The sequence below is a fragment of the Emys orbicularis genome, chromosome 8 (assembly GCF_028017835.1).
Source record: "Emys orbicularis isolate rEmyOrb1 chromosome 8, rEmyOrb1.hap1, whole genome shotgun sequence".
Lineage (NCBI taxonomy): Eukaryota > Metazoa > Chordata > Testudines > Emydidae > Emys > Emys orbicularis.
This window is the reverse complement of record NC_088690.1, coordinates 57,540,537-57,564,264: the sequence shown is the minus strand read 5'-3', so window position 1 is coordinate 57,564,264 and position 23,728 is coordinate 57,540,537. Positions and strand designations below refer to the sequence as shown.

Genomic DNA, 23,728 nt, shown 5'->3' with positions numbered 1-23,728 from the left:
GGGATTTCATTGCACATTCATCAGCTTCACTCCTCTCTCCCACACTGACCCCTTCTTACTTTTCCTACTGATTCACCCCCCTCCATGCACCACACTGTAGATTTGCTCCATCTGTACCTTGGTCCCATCCATTGGTCCCTTTCATCCCAGTTATACTGATGCTTTGACTCAGTAGATCTGTTCATCTCACCCATCTGCTCCAGCCAGCCTTCCTCCGTGTGCCTCAGTCCGAGGGCAGTGTTTCCATCTGCATCAGTCATCCCTCTGACTTCCCTGTGCCCTAGCCGGCCAGCTGTGTGACCACCCCTCCACCGCGCTGGCTCTCCTCCCAGTCCTCCCAAGTATTATCCTTCTGTCCATCCCTCGAAGCCTGCCACCCCACATTGTGCCCTGAGAGCTGTCCCCTGTCCCGGCCATGCTGCTCCATGCCCACCCTTCTACCCCAACTGGGCCAACTTGCACAGCACTGGCCCAGCCCTGTCCCAACCCTGCCACTGGCCCTGCTGTGCTGTCCTGCACACACACACACACATACACACCATGATCCCAGCTGTGCCACCCTGCACACACTGTCCCCCCAATGGTCCCAGCCATACCACCCTGCGCTTGCGCGCGCACACACACACACACACACACACACACACACACACACCATGGTCCCAGCCATACCACCCTGCATGCACACAAACATACACCATGATCCCAGCCGTGCCACCCTGCAAACACCACCCCACTGATCCCAGCCATACCACCCTGCGTGCGTGCGCACACACACACACACATCAATGGTCCCAGCCATAACATCCTGCTCACATGCGCATACACACCATGGTCCCAGCCGTGCCATCTTGCACACACACACCCTTGCCCTAGCTGTGCTGCCCTGCTCGCTCTCTCTCTCTCTTTCTCACACACACCTCTTTCTTATCCCAGCCATGCCACGGTTCTTCAATAAAACCAACGTTGCCCTTCTGTGTCTACAGGGAATTTGCCAAAGAGCGAGAGCGGGTGGAGAACCGCAGAGCCTTCATGAAGCTGCGTCGCCAGCAGCAGATCGAACGGGAATTGAATGGCTATAGGGCGTGGATAGACAAAGCAGGTAAGGCTAGTGGCAGGCCTAGGGTCAGCATTTCAATGTGAATGACGGGGTGACCCCACTGGCTCGGGGGAGGGGAGCTGCTGCTCTCACTCTGTAGTTCAGCAGATGCCTGCGAAGTCGGAGGCTGCCATCACTGATGAATGAATTAGCTCCGTATTGTACAGCTTGTGGGTCCATACGGTTCTCTGCCCCTCCCCCACACCCAGACTGTCTCTGCTGCACGCTTCCCCCACAAAATATTTCACCGGGGCAGAAAATGTTCTGCTGAGTCGCATGCGACTGAACTGCGCGTTGGAGGCCAGAGTGCATGAAAGGTGCTATGGTTGGGCTGAATTTCACCTTTGGTTACAAATGCGTACGTCCACTGCCATCCGAGGAGGTGACATGGGTAGAAGCGAGGGCAGGATTTGGCTAAGGTGTGTATTCCTTTGGTACACTGTGATACTGAACGTGCAAACAAGGCATATCTAAATCCCAGGCGGAGTGGGTGGGACAACGTGTTTGGTAGCCTACGAGCATTGGAGCTAACTTAAGTGGCCATTAACACAGCTGCCCAATGACACAGCTAAAAGATTTTCGCTCTTCTCCCATAAGGATGCCCTTTGGAAATCAGAAATTCCGACTTATCCTCCAGTACTAAGTAGTTTGGCCACAATTCTAGTGTTCCATACAACCTCCACCCACCAGTCCTGCAGGGAGCTCCCCCAGGGAGATCCCTGGGCCTGCACGGAGCTCCCTGCAGCATGGAAACCAGAGTGGTTATGCTGCTGTATGACCACCTTGGCAGTCATGCACAGCACACGGACAGGAGTCTGACAGATTGCCGTTAGTATGTTAGCATTCCCCATCCTCAGGAAGGAGCTGATCTTGGGAGATGCTGAGCACAGGAGGAGCTCAGCACTAATGCGTCCATGGGGCAGCCGTTTGTCCAGGTGTCATTAGTGACCGAGCTAACACATCTCCATGCGCACAACCCTCTCAGCCTCAGATCATGAACTCAGAGCTTTCAGGAAAACAGCCTCAGCAGGTGTGATGACCCAACATAGCACTTAGCAGCTGTGTTGAAAAGGTGGACGTACAAACCAGATTATCAAGCCCACATTCCGGGGAGCGTATTTTTAATATTGTGCATGCAAAGAAGGGCCAATGATAGGTGGACAGAGTTAAGGCAGTTTGGTAACATAGCTGTGAATGAGATTTGGATTTCTAGTTTAACTTTAACCCTGAATTTCCTGGGTTTCTAATGTTTGTTTTTTGTGATTTTCTTTTAACTATCACATTACTGAAAGGTCGTATACAAGTCAAACCACCAGCATGTGCTTCACTTCACTCTAACAAAGATTTGTGTGTGTACGTATGACTTACATAGAGGTGCCAGTTCCATATGTTAAATATTGAAACTCTGTGTGGTTGGACTTCCCGCCACACTGAGAGGCCTGGGTGGGGCTTTTCATTTTCTGAAGTTATCTACTATGGTGGGGCCATAAATTAGAGTAGGTGAGGGTCAGTTAGTCACTTTCCAGCCAGTTCCACCCCTGCAGGGTTTTCTGACTGGATGCATGGTCCCTTTGATGAGAACTTTTTTGATGAGAACAATTCCATCCCCAGCTCCCGACCTGTGACTGCATCTAAGAGAATGAAGGCTTTTTCTGCACAGCTATAGATTTCCAAATAGGCACGATATAGACTTTGGATATCATACCTGTTTTCTAAGTTGTCACCAGTGTGTCACTTATGTCCTCGTTTGTCACCGAAGAATTTAGCCAAAGGATTCTGTTTAGGGCATGGTGTGTAGGAAGGGTTTTTAAATAGGATTGGGGGAATGGATTCAGATAAAATAAGAAAAGACTTGCACCTTCATTCAAAACTCATACCAACAATGTGTTGAGATTCACAGAAGTTTTATTAACTTCAAGATGAGCCTGAGCCACAAAGTTCAGCTGTAGATCTAGTTCCAGACTTCTCCAGTGTTCGGGGGAGTTTGGATCTAGGGTTTTGGTTCATGCCTATGTGTTTTCTGGTTCTGGCTGGGACAGAAAAGGAAGCCCCAAATGCAACAAGAAGTGTTGTTTCCATAGTATTTCTGCTCTGAGTGGAAGCAGGGCGTACTGGGAATCCTGCAAGGCAGAGTGGAGATTTCCAGACATGTTTTGGAGACCCAAGAATTTTGGATAAAAAAATCAGTTCTCATCAAACCGAATCTGAAATTTTTCAGAATTTTCGGTGAATTTAAAAGGTCCCGTTTTGCGTCTGTTCTAGAGTGGGGATTTGAACCTGCATCTCCCACAATCCAGGGAGTGCCCTAATCACTGGGCAAAAGGCTATAATGGAGGGGTGGTAGCATGACCATCACTTCCTCCTATGGCCATTTTGTGACTAACCAAAATTATTGGTGTAAACATTTGTGAATAGTTTAAGGTCAACTGAAAAAGCATTTTTCATCAAATAAATGAATAAACGTTTGTCTAAAAACATAGCCCGGCTCTACTTATTAAACATCTTTGTTGGCCTTTAAGAGAGCTTTCTTCTTGGAGGAGGCAGCAGGACAGTGGATTGGAAGTCATTTTTCTTTCCGATTGGCTGATGTAGTGTTGTGTAGCTGACTCTTTCCACTACTGTCAAATTGTATCTGCTCATTCACAAGGTGCAGGAAGCCATGGTGGGGCTCCCAGTCTCCACTGCACATTAGTACAGTTCTAATCAACACTAATGGCAGTGTAGCAGCATCTCCTGACTAATCATGTGTTATCTCATGTTGCTGTCATATGGTGGAACTGTTCCATTTCACTACATGGCTTTCTCATGTAATGGATGCTGCCTTTCCTCCATCGTTTCACCTTCAAAACAAATTCAAAATGCTCTTGACAAACTGGAGAAATGGTCTGAAATAAACAGGATGAAATTCAATCGGGACAAATAAAAAATACTCCGCTTAGGGAAGAATAATCAGTTGCACAGATACAAAATGGGAAATGACTGCCGAGGAAGGAGTACTGCAAAGAAGGATCTGAGGGCTATGGTGGATCACAAACTAAATATGAGTTAACAGTGTAACACGGTTGCAAAAAAGGCAAATATCATTCTGAGTTGTATTAGCAGGAGTGTGGTAAACAAGACACAGGAAGTAATTCTTCCACTCTACTCAGCACTAATAAGGCCTCAGCTGTAGTATTGTATCCAGTTCTGGGCACCACATTTCAGGAAAGATGTGGACAAATTGGAGAAAGCCCAGAGGAGAGCAACAAAAAAATGATTAAAGGTCTAGAAAACATGACCTATGAGGGAAGTTTGAAAAAAATTGGTTCGTTTAGTTTGGGGAAGAGAAGACTGAGGGGAGACATGGTAACAGTCTTCAAGTACATAGAAGGTTGTTATGAAGAGATGGTTAAAAATAGTTCTACTTATCCACTGAGGCCAGGACAAGAAGCAATGGGCTTAAATTGCAGCAAGGGAGATTTAGGTTGAACATTAGGGAAAACTTCCTAACTGTTATGGTGGTTAAGCACTGGAATAAATTGCCGAGGGAGGCTGTGGAATCTCCATCATTGGAGGTTTTTAAGAGCAGGTTAGACAAACACCTGTCAGAGATGGTCTAGATAATACTGAGTCCTGCCTTAGTGCAGGGGACTGGACTAGATGACCTATCAAGGTCCCTTCCACTCCTACATTTCTATGATTCTGACGGGTTCTCTGTCTCTTTCTCCCTCACTGCCCTTCCTCCTCCCTCTGGCTGGGAGCACCAGACGTGAAGTCTGTGGGAGCTCTGAGCTTTCTTTTTTTCATTCCCTGGTATATCAGACACTTGGAGACAATTTACTAAACCATTTGTTTTTATGCAGAGGAAGTAATGCTGGCTGAAGAGAATAAAAATGCTGGGACATCAGCCTTGGAAGGTAAGGAAAACAATAAGCTAGCTAATGTAGCTGCATTCCCTTTTCTGTCTCCAGCTACAACCTCCAGTTTAACTCACTAGAGCAATGGGAACTAGATACGTGATTATGGGGAGTGCTGGGAACTAAACCACTGTTTCTGCTGGTTAACAGGAGGCCATCATGTTAGAGCAGTGGGGCTCGACAGCAGCCTCTCCTGGTTAGGGAGGGTGCAACACGCCAGAGAGCATGGAGCCAATCTGTAGCCTCTCTCGGTACAGAGCGCCTGACTTACTTTAGTGCTGGGAACTGGACGGCAGCCCCATTCAGTTACTGAGACCCCGATTACCGGGTTAGCTGGGTACCAAGTAACAGCCTGGATAGGAGTCGGTCGAACAGTCTGCGGGCAGCATTTAGATGCAGTGGTAACTAGAGTTCCCCTCTTCTTCATTTCCAGTGCTCAGGAGAGCAACCATCAAAAGGAACCGGACAGAAGCAGTGAATCGTGACTCGAGTGACGAACATTGCGTCGATATCTCCTCCGTGGGTGAGTGGAGGCCAGTTCGCCAGCCTGTGTGATAGACTCTTTCTCGGAGCCCAATGCTAAGGCAGTCCAGAGTCTCCTCCCCACAAGTCCTCTAATGATGTGGAGCATCTTGTAAAATCCTGAGGGGAGTAAAGCCAAAGTGGAGATGGGCTAAGACCTTATGTTTCTGTCCGTTGTTAGCACAGAGAATGGAGCCCCCACACTGTTTCTGCTGCTTTACAGAGCTTGTATAGGAGCTGGCAGGTTAAGCCCATCCTGCCATAGTGGAGCTCTTGAGTGAGGAAATAATTCCTCCCATCCCCTGGTCAGAAGGGAGATTGACCTGGTCAGGTCCTCTGCTGAGCAAAACCACTGTGTTCCATTGTTCTCTTCTGGCCTCTCCCCCTCAGGTACCCCTCTTGCTCGTGGCAGCATCAGGAGCGCTAAAGTGGATGGCGCCTCCTATTTCCGGCACAAGGAGCGACTTCTGCGCATCTCTGTTCGCCATATGGTGAAATCCCAAGTGTTTTATTGGACCGTCTTGAGCTTGGTGGCTCTCAACACTGCCTGCGTTGCCATTGTCCATCACAACCAGCCTCCGTGGCTCACCCACCTCCTCTGTGAGTTCCAGGTCCCTCTCCTTGTTTGGTTGTGTTACAGCGACAGGCTGTACAGAACACCAACCCCACTGACCCCGGGTCAGCCATCAGTGCAAGTAAGACGTGGCTGCTTGGAGCCCCAGGAATATCAGCATATGGCATGGTTTGCTGCCTTTCCAGGAGGACTGGAGAGGGCAGCAACTCACAGCCTGTTACAGGAAGATCTTTAGCTGTTGGCGGCGCTGGGTCTGATTCTCTTGTCACCCCAGTGTAAATCAGGAGTGAACTCCATTGAGGTCAATGGGATCAGACTGGCATGAACCTGGAGGGAGATCAGAATCACGCTTGCCATCCTGAATATTGTACACAGCCCATTTCCACTGATGCCCGCTGTCTTGCTCATCATCACTGAAATCATTTTCAGTTCTGCTTCCCTCCCAGCAGATAAACAAGAATGAGTTTGACTGGACTCATGTCATTCAAATCCAATACAGATTGCAAGGGAGGTGACTGTTTTGTATCAGTGTGAAGTGGGGACATAATAGTAAGTTTACCCTGCTGTAGTAATGTAATGAACAAAGACTAATTAACACCCTTCTGAGATAGGTCGGAGTGGAATCCTTTGTCCCAGCATAGAAATGCAGCCATCCTTGAGTTGTTTAATAGAAACAATGACACTACACAAGAGATCTGGGCACAAATGAGAAGTGTTTTACAGCCAACTGAATCCAATGAGGATTGAAGGGAGACAGAATATAATTCCCAATTAGAGTTTGTCCAGGGCACCAGAGTTAAAAAAAATTGCTGTAGATCTGACAGCCGTGAACTAATGGCCATGAATAATCAGAACCTCAGTTTTACATTTTGTCCTACAGACAGCAACATAGTGCTCCTGGGGCATTGGTTCAGTACTCACACGGTAGGATGAGTAACACCTATTGAATGTATACCACTCCTGCTACACCTTGAAAGACTCCCATTCAAATACGGATTCAGCTCAAGTCTATGAAGCTGTCTGCTGAGATGTCAGCACAAGATGGTGTGGTATGGCAGCTGGTTCTAATGAGAGCCACCTTTTGGACAATATGGAAAACTGACTTGGCCACTAATGTTCCTGAAAGATCCTGTGACACTTTTCACAAGCGTACAGCTGATAACTGCATGTCCTGCCCAGACTTCAGCTGTGGAGTAATTACATCAGGGCTATGAAAGTTCCCCTGCAGTTTAATTTGGAGAAGTTCTTCATTTCTGCCCCTAAAAGTGTTTTGTAGTGTTTGTTGTGTGCTGTTAAACCACAGCTGTGTTCCACTGCAGAAGTGACTTCACTTAAGTGAGTGCACCCGTTCTTCTGTGACACTCTCCCTAATAACACACACCCTTTGAAAACTTAGTTTGGGGGTCCAGTTATCTATGATTCATGAAGGCAAGCACCTTAATCCATTCTCTGCGTACCAGCTAATGATGCACAAACTTCCTAGATCTCCAGAGAGAAGCAACCAATTCCACATTCCTTCCCTACAGAGTCAGTGAAAAGGACCTTGATCCCCCTGTCTGGTTGTCCTGTCTCCTAGAATGTGCTGAGTGGATTAGTGAGCTCTGTTTGAGGACTCTGCTTGTCTTTGCACAAGGTCCCATAAAATCTAGTATCAGCATAACACATTGGTAAAGTCTGTCATGTCCCCCTGCAGTGGCTGGGCCACTAGGGGTTAATAACCTACAGCTGCAACCAGCTAATGGAGTTATTCCTTTAGATCAAGTGGTAGAGGTTCTCCTGGAGTGTTGAAGGTTTGTCTGCTGACACCCCATGCAAGGGTCACTGTATCAGCTCTTTACACTGTTTTCTAAGCACAGATAAGGAGAAGCAGATGTGTAGCTAATGCACCTGAATTTCCCTGTTTCAGACTATGCAGAGTTCCTGTTCCTTGGGCTCTTCCTCCTGGAGATGTCCTTAAAGATGTATGGAATGGGGCCGCGCCTTTACTTTCATTCCTCTTTCAACTGCTTTGACTGTGGGGTAAGCAGTGCATGAAACTAGAGCAAATGTTGTAGGCAGCAGAACAGTCTGCAGGTCTCTGGGGGGAGGGGAGGGGTTACAACATAACTTAAAGAGGGGAAGGGGAATGGGACAGTCCTTCCAGAGGGCTGTGGGGAGGGGGTGTTCCTAGTAGAAGGGTTAGAAAGGCAAGCAACATAGTATGTTACAGCAGTACTGAGATCCAAACTACTAGCTTCGGATTACATAGGGCTGGCCATCACATGGAGTTGCACACCTGAGAGGGACTTCCTGTGATTACTATGGTCCTTGACACTCTAAGCCCATGTTATGTACGCAGGCTCTATTCTCATGTGTGTTTCTGATCCCCCAGGTCACAGTGGGAAGCATCTTTGAAGTGGTCTGGGCTATCTTCAGACCAGGAACCTCTTTTGGGATCAGCGTCTTACGAGCCCTCCGTCTTCTGAGAATATTTAAAATAACGAAGTAAGTAAAGAGGAACATACGTCCCTGCCTATTGGCTCCCTACCCCTCGGCCCACCTGGCCCTTGCCCTATCCCCTTCTGGCTCCTAGCTTTCGCCTGGCTGCCATCACAGATCCAGATTCCCCTTGTTTTGCACAGTCCTCCTACTAGTGCTACAGTAACATCTGCATTTTCCAGGTATTGGGCATCCCTGAGGAATTTGGTGGTCTCCCTGATGAGTTCCATGAAGTCGATAATCAGCTTGCTCTTCCTCCTTTTCCTCTTCATTGTTGTCTTCGCTCTGTTGGGAATGCAGCTGTTTGGAGGCAGGTAAGTGCATGAAAGGCCAGGGAAGATTGGAGCCCTTTTATTTACAGTGAATAATATCATCTCCCACCCTTTCAAGGAAAACACTGACCCACCAGCTCTCACCAGATTACCAATAATGTTCCTTTTTCTGAAGGACCTTAGATCAGGCTAGTTCAGGGCACGATGGGCATGATGTCTGTTCAGATTCCTGCAGAAGTGCTCCAGGGTCCTTACCTGTCTCATGATAAAGGTGAAATGGGGACAAAGAAGAAGGGAAAGTCGAGGGAAGTGGTGAATGGATGGGGTAGGCTATTATAGGAGCAGCAGACCTAAGAGGACAGAAAACAGTGATGTGGTGCCACCTCCATATTCCAGCTTGTGCATTTCCCTTTGGTTCGTTTTCAGATTTAATTTCATGGATGGGACTCCTTCTGCAAACTTTGACACCTTCCCTGCAGCCATCATGACAGTGTTTCAGGTAGGGGCCTGGTAAAAATGAGGCAGCTGGATTTTTCTACCATACAGTCAATACCCCCGGCTATCTGATTCTTATCCACCACCCGAGGTGGTTCATGTTCTGAAGTTTTCTTTACAACCAAAAGATCTAGAAGCTTGATAAATGCAAAGTAATGCACCTTGGAAAGCATAATCCCAACCAGGGCCGGCGCAACCCATTAGGCGACCTAGGCGGTTGCCTAGGGTGCTACAATTTGGGGGGCGGCGACCTCAGTGGTATTTCGGCAGCGGGACCTTCCACCGCCTCTGTGGGGGGCAGCATTTCAGGGCGGGACCTTCCGCTGCCTAGGGCAGCAGAAAATCTGGCGGCGCTCCTGATCCCAACTATACAATGATGGGGTCTAAATTAGCTGTTACCACTCAAGAAAGAGATCTTGGAGTCATTGTGGATAGTTCTCTGAAAACATCCACTCAATGTACAGCGGCAGTCAAAAAAGCGACCAGAATGCTGGGAATAATTAAGAAAGGGATAGATAATAGGACAGAAAATATCATGTTGCCTCTATATAAATCCATGGTACACCCACATCTTGAATACTGTGTGCAGATGTGGTCGCCCCATCTCAAAAAAGATATATTGGAATTGGAAAAGGTTCAGAAAAGGGCAACAAAAATGATTAGGGATATGGAATGGCTTCCATATGAGGAGAGATTAATAAGACTGGGACTTTTCAGCTTGGAAAAGAGATGGCTAAGGGGAGATATGATTGAGGTCTATAAAATCATGACTGGTGTAGAGAAAGTAGATAAGGAAGTGTTGTTTACTACTTCTCATAACACAAGTACTAGGGGTCACCAAATGAAATTAATAGGCAGCAGGTTTAAAACACATAAAAGGAAGTATTTCTTCACACAACACACAGTCAACCCATGGAACTCCTTGCCAGAGGATATTGTGAAGGCCAAGACCATAACAGGGTTCAAAAAAAAACTAGATAAATTCATGGAGGATAGGTCCATCAATGGCTATTAGCCAGGATGGGCAGGGATGGTGTCCCTAGCCTCTGTTTGCCAGAAGCTGGGAATGAGTGACAGGGGATGGATCACTTGATGATTACCTGTTCTGTTCATTCCTCTGGGGCACCTGGCACTGGCCACTGTCGGAAGACAGAATACTGGGCTAGATGGACCTTTGGTCTGACCCAGTAGGGCCATTCTTATGTTCTTATGTTCTTAAGCTTAAGGCTTGGTTCTCCATGCAGTTACATGGGGGCTTATGCCAGTGTATCTCCATTGCCTTCAGTGAGTTACACTGGCATAAAGGAGTGGAGATCCACGCCCCTACATTAAATGAAAGCTGGTGTTCTGCTGCCACACGCTGTAGATTCCAAAAATCTCTGGAAGACACCTAATTCCTCACCACAGAGCAGATCCCTTCTCCCCATGTAACCCAGCTGTGGGGCAGGATCGTCCCTGAGACAGGATCTCCATACTTGGACCACCTCCTGCACACATTTGCAGATAGAAAACTGGTGGGTTATATATAAAATAATAGCGTGGGTGATAGTGCCGCCTGTTTGTTTGTTCAGATCCTGACGGGCGAGGACTGGAACGAGGTGATGTACAACGGGATCCGCTCCCAGGGCGGGGTCCGCTCAGGCATGTGGTCCTCCATCTACTTCATCATCCTCACCTTGTTTGGAAACTGTATCCTCTTGATTGCTATGTTTTAGTGAGAGCTCCCTCTGTCCTGTCTCTCTGTGAGGGGATAACTCCTCCCATTGCTCATCAGAGACTCAGTGCTCTGTTCATATTGAGGGAGTGGGTGTCCCAGAGTTCCTTTCCGCATCTCACATGGCAGGGGTAAGAGCCTGGTCCTACCCCCCTCAGACATGGAGGAAAAAGTGTATCCCTGACACTCGGCACTCCTATCTCCTGCTGAGGAACCATGCTATAGGCTGGCCGTGGGACCCCTCCCTCCCACCCTGGTTCAAATTCAGCCTCTTTCTGCTTCTGAAAAGTAGAGGGTTTATCCCTGAAGTGAAGTAGGGCCCCTCAGCTGCCTGGTCCCTTCAGTGGTGCTGGTTTCCTCTCTCTGAAGCCGGCATGTTCCTCTGTGTCAAGGGGGGTGGGATTGTGTGTTCCCCTATTGGCCGCTGTAGAAGCTCAGGCCATTATCACATGACGTGTCGACTCTTAACGCGCCCAGACACCCTCCTGAATGTGTTCTTGGCCATCGCTGTGGACAACCTAGCCAATGCTCAGGAGCTGACAAAGGTAAGGGATGCTAATGCTCTCCCTCCTCCCCTCCCACCTTACTACCCAATGAGCCTCGTTCAGACTGTCCATATGGACCCCACACAGGGTCCATGCCATATGGCCCAGGAATCCACTTCTGAGTCCTTGTCATGGTCACCTGGAAGCCCATTCCCTATTTTTTTTCCTTCTTTGATTTTAAATTTGTGAGTAAACATAGTGCTTATGGAAAAGGAGGGCTAGTAATGCTGCACTGAGTCTGGCCTCTGTCTGCTCCTCAGTGCTAACCTTGCCCCACACCTGCTGTTCTAGCCCAGTTCCCCCTCAGAGCTCTATCAATACATCTCTGTCATGCACTGCTCTTCCAGCCTTGGGCCTCTCCTGGGCAGTAGTTTTGAAGAGTGTGATGGCTATGACCACCAAATCTCACTTCCACTTGGGACCTAAGCAGGATTTGAACCTGTGTTTCTGTTGGTGAAGGGCAAGAGTATCAAGACTCTGCATCACTGAGCTCCTGCCTTGAGAAAAATGGCATGGCTTGGTGGGCTGAGGTTGGAGATGAAAGCCTGATTTCTAATCCTGGTTCTACCACTGATTTAGGGCTTGTCTACATGGGGAAATTGACCGGAATAGCTATTCCACAATAGCTATTTCACTTCAAATTCCCACCCTACCTTAATCTGAAATAACTTTCAAGTGTAGACAAACCCTTACCACTGGGCAAGTCACTTAGGCCCTGATTCAGGAAAGCACGTGCTAAAGTCCATCCCTGTTCCAGAAAGCACTCACACACATGGACTCATAGACTTTAAAGCCAGAAGGGACCATCATGATCATCTAGTCTGACCTCTTCACATCACAGGCCACAGAACCTCACCCACCCACTACTGTAATAGACCCCTAACCTTGGGCTGAGTTACTGAAGTACTCAAACCCATGCTTAAACTAAAGCATTTGCTTAAATGCTTTCCTGAATCAGGGCTGTAATCTCTCCACCTCAGCTTAGCCTATCTCCGACTCCCAATGTGTGGTGTGAGGATTCATTAGCTAAGATTTGTCCAGCATTCTGAAAATTGAAAGTGCAAACAATTTTAAAATCATCTCACCTATTACCTGTCTGACACTGGTGCAGTTATCATTAGTTAACCATCGCAGCTTGAGACAATGCCAGACTAGACTTCAGTGCCCTGCTGGGAAGTCTTTGGGCTCTGATACCATCTGGATTGCTGTGTATAGGTAAAAACAGCCAGGATCATTGTTACTCTTAGGATGGGTTGGTCCCCAAAGCATAGAGGCTCCATGCTGCCCATTTCCAATGTGGTCTGTCTGTTCCTCACGCTCTCAGGCTCAGCGAGTAGCCTCCAGCACCAGTGTAAATCGGATTTGTTTGAGGCGAGTGAAATGGAGCAGAATAATCCATTATGTTGTCTAACTTTCCTCGGGGGACACACACGCAAATGTGTATCTTCCCATTGGGGAGCAGTGCCGAGAGGACTTCATTTCCTGGTTAGTGCAGATGGCACCTCAGAGGGAGGGGGAAGGGTGACTGTAGGGTGACTCACGCAGGGAGATTTCCGCCTCCACTCTCTACTGTCACTGCCTCGCTAACTTGAGAGGGAGGAGACTGGTGCAGCTCTAATGCTTTCAGGATGGTGTATGTGGCCGAAGTGGGGAGCGAAGCACCTGAGATATTGAAATCTAGGCTTTCCCATTCACCTCCATTTCCTCACATCCTTGATTCTGGGCAGCATCAATGAAGGAAAGAGTGTGCAGGGTTTTAGTGGGGCTGAATGGACGTAAGGCCACAAATGGCATTTCTTGCTGCAGTAACTCAGCCAAGCTCATGTGGGTAATATGATCCCATGTGGGGTCAGGAATGGACCCTGACCACTTTGTCAGACAGGCAGAGAAACGTCAGTGCTGCCCAGTACAGAGACTGCAGCCTTGGATCAGACCCACTTTGGCTGGTAGTCCAGGCCTGGCCCATGCTTAGGCAGGGTTGGCTGCTGCTGCTGTTGGATTTCCTCTTTTAACGAGAACAGCTTCCCCCTGCCACTAGACCCCACTGTGCGGATACTGGCAGGGGCAGTAGCTGACTGGACAAGACTCAGGGAAGGAGAAAGAAGGGGAGAGTCAGAAGTTGGGGCGAGATACAGGGGTCATATGGGGCATTTGCAGATATAGATAAGCACCTAAATATCTAGTAATTTGTCCCAGCCCCAAACTTTTACAATCTCCTCAGTAGTCTTAGGGAAAATCTGCTAAAATTCACTGGGATACACAGAACTGCCCCAGGCTTATGCTGAGAATTGTCCCGGGAAATATTTGTTCAGATGTTAGCACCAACATGTGCCCCCCCTGTGCACCACACCCCTGCACACACACCCTATACTGCATGATCACACATGCACCCCTTGCGCTCCCCCCTGCACACTACGCCCCCCCCCCAGCACTCGCATGCACCCCTGCACACACTGTGCTCGTGTGAACACCCCCACACACACATTATGTGCTTGTGCACGTATATATCTCTATACACTTTGGGGGCAGGGTGAGCTCCCTTCTCCTCAGATCCTCCTCACATACTCTGGGGGCGGGGTGGCATCAGGCTTCCCCACACACCTATTGAAGCAGGTGGTCTCCCAATTTCATCCTCATGCACACCCCTCTGTCCCCCCCACCCCTCCATTGTCCCACTTGCTTGGTTTGGAGTCAGAGAGTGCCCCATTCTGCCCCTCTCAGCTCCCACACTGGCAGTGCTCGGGTCTGTTAAGTGCAGCGAGTGTCCCATTCTCCCCAGTGTAGCCTTTCCCCCTCACACGACTTTTGGAGGGAAAGAGGTACAGTACACTCCCCCTCTTCTCTGCAGCAGTATTGAAGGTATCCTGGCTTCTGGTCTTTACATTCTGGTCATGATAAGTCAGGAGCACTATGGGTTTTTTTGTCTACTTCCTGATAAACATCATATATTAGCGACTGCCAGAGTCAGAATGCCAGACTGGGTAGGTCCTGCTATGGCAAATACTATGTGATGGGGCACTGCTGTGGATCCTAACCCGCTGAGAAAACTCGTGAAAAGATTGGGCATAACGAGGAAACCATGTCCGTTTTTACTGGGTTTTGTGAAAATAAAAACCACACTGGGCAATTCAGAAGGCTCATCTCAGCTCTGGTGGCTTCACCCCGAGCCTTTTCTTACTGGCTGCACGGGGCCTGGTTTGCAGCATCTTGCATCCAGCATAACCACGCAAATCCCCTGCAACATCTGGATGGATGTAAACTCCCTGGTGCTCCCTTGTAATGGACATTTTTGTTTAACATTTAGGATGAGCAGGAGGAAGAGGAGGCTTTTAACCAAAAGCATGCCCTGCAGAAAGCCAAGGAAGTCAGCCCGATGTCTGCTCCAAACATGCCCTCCATTGAGTGAGTCACCCTCTGCATGCACCGTGTCAACAACCGCTTCTACCTGTCCCTGAACTCTTTATGGTGATAGCCACTCATGCCATGAAAGGGAGAGGGGACTATGCAAGGGGTAGCACCAATGCGAGGCATGTACATATGCATGCACATCTAGGGTACAGGTAACACAGGGGTGTTGCTCTCATGCAGGGCAATGGCACCGTTCATTGATGGTGTTGAAGCAACACAATTGGATCAGACCAATAGAAAGGGGCCAGGTCTGCTGTTAATTACGGAGGATCGTGGCAGTTTCAAGGTGGTAGCTACATCAACAGACAGTGCAGGTTACTGATTGTGCTTGCTGTCCTAAACATCCCAAGCTCAAGTCTTTATATAGAAGCAATAAGAAAGGCTTTCATCTCTGAATGTGCTAAGAGTGTGAAGTCAGAGACCCACACCCTCTGCAAGAGGCCTGCACTGAGTCCTCTGATAAAGGAGAAGACCCCACAGTCATCCCTGGAGGAGGAGGAGGAGGAGGAAGGAGCCCTGTTGGCTCCTCTGTAAGAGGAGTTCCCACTAGCTATTCCATTGTTGCAGGGGTGGGGGGACAACCTCAGTGACTCCATTATGGGGGCAAAAAAGGGGATTTAATAAGTGAGTCTCTGGATTAGATGTGGTCAGAACAACGCCGACAGAACCATTTCCCATCAGAAAAAGCAGTTCCATAGAAATCTAAACGCTTTGGGAAATTGTGTCAATTTTGCTGAGATTTTGTTTCAGGGGAAAAAAAGCAAAAAAGTTCTGCCAGTGTCAAAACGTCCCATTATGTCACTTTGGGGACAGAACATTTCCATTTTTCATTTTGAAATGATTTTGAGTTTCAAACGTTTGTACTTGGTATTATATATTCTAAAATGAAGTCAAAATGGAATGTTTTGATTTTTTTCAAGACAAATGTTTTGATCCTAAAGGAAATCTTTTTGGAATTTTCCTTCCGTGGAGGTTTTTGAAATTTTCAGGTTTCATTCCGATTCTAAACAAAGCCAAATGCTGAAATCCTTTGCAAAATGGAGTTGTCATCTTCTGGTCAGCTGTACTGTGAAGGTTCAGGGAAGCTCCTGACTTCATCTGTTTCTCCAGATAGCATCCAAACTATCTGAACTTCTTGGGTCTGCAACACTGGGCTGAGATTGTCATGAGAACAGGCTGCTTTGCTGGATTTCTGGCATGTCCTACTTCTAGTTGGGCCAGAGATGCTGTAAGACTTGCCCATTCCCTGGGAAAGGAACTGCCCATATGACTCTTCTGTGGAGATGGAAGAGGCTATATTAGGGGATGGGTTTGGGGAGAGAACTCATAGTCTGACTGCTGTGATGGGCCCTCCAGAGCCATGCTGGCTGTCAGTGTGTGGGAAGCTGGCCGCTGGATGTAGTGTGAATGACAGATTTTAAGAAACAAAGGGATTTAGACTGTAGCAGAGGGCTAGAAAATGAATGGATATAGGCAAATTGGAAGGAAGTGGTGATAGGTGGAATAAGTTTGATACTCAAAGGTTATGTCTACACTATACTTTTCCATCAAAGGTTACCAAGCATTGCCAGTACAGTGTACTCCACTAGCGCGAACGATGGCTGGGGAACTCGAATTTGGCCAGAGTTCTAGACAGCTGCTTGTGCCTTGTCTACTCTAGCACGTCCATGGTTGCTAGTGCTGGAGTATCAGTGGTAGAAACGGTGGGAATTAAAGTAGAGTGTAAACAAAGGTGAAGAGGAGAAGACCTAATGCTAAAAGGATGTGGGGAAGAAGAGTGAAATTATGGAACTACGTGTATCTGTGTGCACACATGTGTGGACAAGGGTGGATTTGTATGTATGTGGGTGACTGGGTGACTAGCATGAAGGTAGGTTTGAGTGAATGGGATGTGGATGCCTACCATATGGACAGGTTTGCATGAGTGTCTACAGTGTGGATGAGTTTGCATGTACAGTGCACGGGTGCCTTCCATGCAGATGGATTTGTGTATGTGGTGCATAAGTTCCTACCATGTGGGTGGGTTTGTGTGTAAGGTGCATCATGTGAGTGCCTATTGTGCAGATGGGTTTGGGTGTGCGGTGTGGTATGTCGGTGCCTAATGTGCAGATGGGTTTGGGTGTGCGGTGTGGTATGTCGGTGCCTAATGTGCAGATGGGTTTGGGTGTGCGGTGTGGTATGTCGGTGCCTAATGTGCAGATGGGTTTGCAGGTTTGGCACATGGGCATGTTTATGCTTTTGCCACTGTATGTAGGAATGGTCACATTAGCATGTACTTTTTATGTCTGCATTTGTTCTGGCATATAACCGCACACATATGCATTAGTGTTTGCACATGTGAATATTAGTCATGAAGTCACCATGTGGGCACATATGCCTTTATTAATGTGTAACTCTGTGAATATTTCTTTGCATGTCTGTATACCTTTGTTTGAGTTGTACAAAGAGGACTAGCATTCTTATCCCTGGTGATGAGTGTATAGTTACGCAGTTGTGTGCATGCAGTCATTTGCTTCCTTGCATGTCCTGTGTGTATGTACTTTGTATGGGTACCAAGTTCTTGCTTGTGTGCAGTCTGTGAATATATCCTTGCATATATTGTATGTATACACAATATGTATTATTTGTATATGGGTTGGCAAAATGTGTACATTTTTGTACATATTTTTGCATATGTTTCATTCACATGTATTCTAGGTGGCATGTGTATGTATATGTGACTGAATGCTACAGTAAGCGTATGGGCATGATTCTCCATAACCCTCTTTAGGAATCCTTTATACTGTCAAAGCAGTGTAAACGGCTCTTAGTGTAAATGAGAATCAGGTGCTGTGTATTTAAGGCTCAGTGAGTGCATGTGTCTGTATATATATAATGTCATATGCCCCTGTTGTGTTGGCGGCCCAACACCTTTGAAATGCCTATATCAGTGTGTGCCTATCTCTGTATAAATCTGTTTGCGTGTGTGTGGATGGATGAATTTGTTTGCAAAAGTATTTGCTCCATGATCTCTACATGTTTATGTAGAAGTTTGTGGGTGTGATGAACCCCTTTCCATTTGTACATATATACGCATGCTGTGCAGTTACGTGCGCGTGCATGCTAGTGACGGATGCCTGAAATCACTTTATGCACATACATAGGAGTGCGTGAGTTTCTCTGCTTGTGACTGTTGGTGTGCAAGTCCGTGCAAGGTTGAGGTGGACTGAACCCATTCATTTTTCTTTCCCAGAAGGGACAGAAGGAGGAGACACCACATGTCGATGTGGGAGCCACGCAGCAGCCAACTGTATGTGTGCCATATGGTTGCGTGTTGTGTGGGGCTATGTGCATATGTGGCTACATGTATTTTTGTGCGTGCTAAATTTAGGCCTCTACATAGCCTATTTCGGAGCGTATGTTTGCTCCTCTGGGCATATGATTTGTGTGTGCTCCTGCTTCTGCACATCTGTTAGTGCGTGTGTGGGGGTTTGTGTGTGTCTAAACTAAGTGTGTTCTCTTGTGCTGCCGTTTGCTTGTGTCTGTGTGTACTTGTGTAGGTTAGCACTTCCGTGTGTGTGCGGATACTGTAGATACATGTGAGCTGGTGTCTGTTTATTTGTGTGTGCCGGTGTGTGTCTACCCATGCATATATTTGTGCCGTATGAGTGTGCTTGCTTGTACGTGCGTTTATTGGTGTGCGTCTGTGTGCCTGTGTGGGGTGTCTGTCCTTTGAAGCCTGTTTGTGTGCACATTTGTGATATTTTAAAAGTTTTATTTGATCCCTTAAAATGCACCCATCAGCCCACCCTCTGAGCGCGTCTATGAGAATGTACATGTACAAGCCTCCTCCCCCAGAATTTAGCCCTCCCCTGCCAAGGCACTAGGCCGAGCAGGCAGATGAACATTACTGCCACCCGGTTGGCCAAGAGACTGTGGCTCTGTCAGACCAGGAGAGAAGCAAGCACAAGAGGTGAGAGCCCTCCACTCAGAATGCCCTGCCACCAGCCATTCAGATGGAAAGACTGTGAGTAAAAGCTGATCTCAGCTGGTGCAGTGGTGTCTGTGTGTGTGGGGGGGGGGCACTCAGGGGTAAAGTCCCCGACAACACGGGGCATTGTAGATCAGTAAAATAAGCCCCTTTTTCACCTGGCAGGGAAGCGGCAGCTCGTGCAGATGTTGCAGAACAGGTGTAGCACGCTCCCTATGGCTATAGCTCCCTGTACTGCTCAGTGAGCGGGCACCTGGGTTCTACGCTAGCTTTGAAGATAGCCTCAGGTAGGCCACATTGCAGCAATCCAAGCTGAAGGTGACAGGTCTGGATCGCCGGGATGCAGTTCATGTCCAAGATAAACGTTTGCCATTGTTTCAGCTGAAGCGGATGGGATAAAATCGCACCATGCTCCCAGTTCTGTAAGAGCTCCCTTTCCACAAGAGAGGCAGACCGTTTACCTGACGTCCGTTACCCGACCACCCTACATCTTGGCTGGACTCTCATTCAAACTCCTCCTGTTTCAGCTACACAGCGAGTCAGCAAGGAGACTGTGCAGTTTGGGTCTGATGCCAAAGACCTCAGTCTCTTTATCATTTGCATGTCGATGGCAATGGAGCCCAAACACACTCCCGCTCTCTCCCACTGGCTTTACGTCCACGCTGAAGAGGAAGGGTGACAAACCTGAATCCTGTGAATGAGGATAAGTGAGCAGTTGCCCAGCACTATCCTCTGGAATCTCCTCATCAAGGAAGAATGGAACCACCGAACCAGAGTTTGCAAGGTGACGAAGGCACATCTAATTAGCAACCGTTGTTTAATTCCTGGCAGCTGGAAACTGAGATGTTGCTCTCCTTCCCCCTCCTGGTCTCTCCCTTCCTTTCCTTTCCTTCTGCTCCCATTCCTTTACTCTTTTGTTCTTTTGTCTTTTTTTTCCCCTATTCTCCCCTTATTTTTGGAAGAAAAAAATTCAATTTTTTTTTAAAAAAAGGGTGGGGAAAGATAGCTCTGAAAGAATCAACATGGACATCTGCCCGTCAGCCTTTGCTAGAGGCAGGTCAACTACCAGGAAGACTACCAGTATCTCAGCCACGCAGTAGAAAGCCAGACTCAAAGGAGTCAAGGAAATCTGAGGATTCTAAATGACCCCACACCTGCCTTGGAACGCCTTTCCCAGTGACCTTCCCCACCAGGGGAAGGTTAGAGACAGGCAACATTAAAAGATGGTTTTCTGAGCTGAATCCTGAGAATATTCACTTGGAGAAGGTTGACATCCTGCCCTCCCCAAGGGAGGTGTTTATACTGTTATCCACTAGTAGGCCCAGAATTCCCGGGCTAGATTTTATCCGTCTCAAGGGCCGTTGGCTCAATTAGAGCTCTCCTAGCAAAACAGGCTTTAAATTCAGCCAGAGAAGATACTGCCTTTGTCCTCTCCAGATGCTGCCCTGCTGCTGTGGAGGGAGTCCGTTTCAGTCCAGATCTGATCTACACTCCCTAGGAAGTAAATGAAGAAATCCTTGCAGCAAAAAATACTTGGCTCAGTCCACCTTAGAATGGACAGATCATAAGAACGGCCATATTGGGTCAGACCAAAGGTCCATCTAGCCCAGTGTCCTGTCTTCCAACAGTGGCCAATGCCAGGGGCCCCAGAGGGAATGAACAGAACCATTAATCATCAAGTGATCCATTCCCTGTCGCCCATTCCCAGCTTCTGGCAAACAGAGGCTAAGGACACCATCCCTGCCCGTTCTGGCTGATAGCCATTGGTGGACCTATCCTCCATGAATTTATCAAGTTCTTTTTTGAATCCTGTTAATGGGATGATGGCTCCTTCTGACATTTAATCCATCACAAGCCACCTGGATAACGCTGTGGTCTGCGAGGAAGATCTATGGAAAGAGGACGTTTAATAGACAAAACATAATCATACTTTCCTATCAGGTCATTGCTAGAGTGGGCCATTGGCTGCACAGTATTCTGCTTAGAGAGATCTGAAACCCAACCAAGTCCGTCAGTCCAGTAAAAGAAATCCTCTGACCCGGTGGGAGTCATGGAGGGTTCTGACTTCAAACTGGAAGGAGCAATAATGAGAACATGACACAGGAGTTCATCCTCCTCACCTCCAGTTATCTGTGCAGAGCCAGAAGTCAGTGGGGCCAGTCCGATAGTACTCATAGCAGCTCTGAGATCCCACAGGAGCCCCGAGTACAGGCCTGATTCTTATTTACATTAAGGCCCCTCAGCACCATTCTGACAGGGAACAGAGGCCCTGATGTGGGTGTCAGTGTAAATGCCAGAGCGCTGATTAAGGGGCTGTAGTGTAATTCCAAAGCCTCAGTGACTCCAACACTGATCTAGACAAATACCCAGGCAGCAGGCATGGGAAATCTGCGATGGCAGCCTGTACATTGTGATCCAATTTCATTCTCTCCTGGGACATGTATGCCATTGAGGCCACGTCTACACCACCACTTATGTCTGCAAAATGTAGGTCGCTCAGGGGTGTGAAAAAAACATCCCCCTGAGCGACAAAAGTTTCTCCAGCACCAGTGGTGGTGCGCACAGAGCTATGTCGGTGGGAGAGCTTCTCCTGCTGACGTAGCTACCGCCGCTTGTTGGAGGTGGTTTTAGTATGTCGAGGGGAGAGCTCTCTCCCGCCGGCACAGAGCAACTACACAATAGATCTTACAGTGGTGCAGTTGCAGTAGTACAGCTGTGCCACTGTAAGGTCTCTTGTGTAGACATAGCCTAAGACGAATCTATTTCTGAACAGGGCACCTCCTACCTCTGGATCAGATGCAAATAACATGACTCTACTATTGCCCTGACTTCTCTCAGCTCATCCCGAACTGGGGGAAATCTGGGTCAGTGCAGGGGCATCTGAGTCAGCCAGCCATGTCTTGGTGATACACACAAAGCTGAGCGCTTTGCTAGGACTAATCTGGGATAGCAATGATCTTATTATCCACCAACGTCACCCTGAACAGCATGAACCAAACAGCACAGTCCCCGTCAGCGGATGCACTGCGTTCTCAAGATGAGACCTGCAGACTGCTAACAAACATTTGTGCATGTCTGCCCACGATTTTGCATGTAGCGGCCTCTGGATTTTGCATAGAATAGCCCATGCATATGTGGCCATGTGCGTTTGTACATTAGGTGAATTGTATGTACCGATGTGTTTACCTCGGTAGATCTGCAATTGTAACATCCATATTTTTGCGTACATTGTTCCACACATACTGGCCCCATGGGTTCAAGTGTTCATGTAGTTGCGTGTGTGGGCTCATGCACGCCCATGTTCCCTTGTGTCTGTAGGTGTATGGTCTTGTGTTTGCATATGTAGGCTCACACATGCTTTTGTGTATGGGCCTGCCCAGCAGTGGGGTTCTGTCTTTTGATGTACAGAGCCTATGTGTCTGCATGTCTGAGCTCTCCCATACGTTGGGCCTGATTTCTCAGAGCCCTGCGTCTTGTGTAGGCGTTGACACCAGTGCCGAGTGGGTGTAGAACGCTCCCAAGTCAGAGTGGTAGCATTGCACGCCTGCTGCGTGGGAAGCGACTGCCCAAGGAGCAGGGTGATGAGGGTCTCCGTGTGGGTCCGTCTGGGCCCAGGTGCATGCTGTATGTCTAGGGGTGGGTTTTCGGGTTTCTGACAGCACAGAGGTGGCCTGAACCCCTTTGTTTTCCTTTCCCAGGAGGGACAGGAGAAGGCGACACCACATGTCGGTGTGGGAGCAGCGTACCAGTCAGCTCCGCAGGCACATGCAGATGTCCAGCCAGGAGGGCCTCAACAAGGATGCCCCTCCCTTGATCAACCCTCACGCCAGCATATTCAGGAGGAAAATGCCTGGGGAAAATGTAACCCTGGAGAAGAGTGAAGAGGATCATGGAGGCAGCGCAGAGCACCCGCAGGCGGAATGCCTGGACCAACCCATCGCAGGCACCAACTCATGCCCAAGCACCAAAGAGGACCAGAAAAGCCCATCCCCTCGAGCCAAGAGAGACAGGGAACAATGGCATCAGAAATCATGCCATGGGAACTGTGATCTGACTGAGCAGGAGGGGGGAGGGAGAGGAGGCGGAGGGGGAGGCGCAGGGATCGAAGACCGAGCACGGCTGAGGCAGAGCCAGAGGCGCAGTCGGCACCGGAGAGTGAGAACTGAGGGGAAGGAGCCGGCTGGGGCCCTGGAGAGCAGGTCAGCCAGCCAAGAGGCCAGCCTGGAGGAAGCCAATCCCACGGAAGGAGAGCAGGCCAGAAATGAAGGGGGGAAGGAGGACACGAATCAGGAGGAGCCACTGGCGGGCGAGGAGCTGAACAGGTAAAGGGCGCACCATCCCTGATGGCTATGATCCGCGGCTCCTCCTTGTGGAGAGATGGCAAGCCTGGCGCCTGGGGGTGGGAGGGCAGTGTGGGTGGGCCGATCTCCCGATGGTTCTGCATCTCCAGGCATGAGCCCTTCCTTTCATCTGTCATCCAGCCTTGGGCAGCCTCTAGTCCATTTTTGCTTTGCTTCTCTTTCCCCACCCAGTCTGTCCTGAGGAGCCAGTCTGTTCCTTGATCCTGGTCAATAGCGCCCTCCCCAAGACAGGAAGCGGTGATCAGAACAATGCTCCAGACAGTGCCCCAGTAATCACCCGAGGTGCAGTAGTAAACTTTCTGTAAGCCGTCATGTAGAATACCATCATCTGCTGGCTTTTAAAAAAGGCACTGATTTGGTCTGTAATCCTCATTTCTCCAGGGTCTGGGAAGTCTCC

General features: G+C 48.5%; 1 protein-coding gene across 3 annotated transcripts in view; it reads left to right on the top strand.

The window, feature by feature from the left end:
* The window catches only part of CACNA1E (calcium voltage-gated channel subunit alpha1 E), a 210,875-nt gene that overhangs the window by 126,395 nt on the left and 60,752 nt on the right, over window positions 1–23,728 (top strand). For 2 of the 3 annotated variants that reach the window (XM_065409006.1, XM_065409003.1), the window contains exons 8-20: window positions 984–1,099; window positions 4,939–4,992; window positions 5,426–5,515; window positions 5,905–6,114; window positions 7,995–8,107; window positions 8,460–8,572; window positions 8,749–8,880; window positions 9,265–9,337; window positions 10,905–11,022; window positions 11,525–11,592; window positions 14,897–14,994; window positions 18,233–18,289; window positions 22,669–23,292. In XM_065409006.1, coding sequence (XP_065265078.1) covers window positions 984–1,099; window positions 4,939–4,992; window positions 5,426–5,515; window positions 5,905–6,114; window positions 7,995–8,107; window positions 8,460–8,572; window positions 8,749–8,880; window positions 9,265–9,337; window positions 10,905–11,022; window positions 11,525–11,592; window positions 14,897–14,994; window positions 18,233–18,289; window positions 22,669–23,292 — 1,866 coding nt within the window. The remainder of the gene's footprint in view (window positions 1–983; window positions 1,100–4,938; window positions 4,993–5,425; window positions 5,516–5,904; window positions 6,115–7,994; window positions 8,108–8,459; window positions 8,573–8,748; window positions 8,881–9,264; window positions 9,338–10,904; window positions 11,023–11,524; window positions 11,593–14,896; window positions 14,995–18,232; window positions 18,290–22,668; window positions 23,293–23,728) is intronic. The other variant, XM_065409005.1, reaches the window with a different exon arrangement.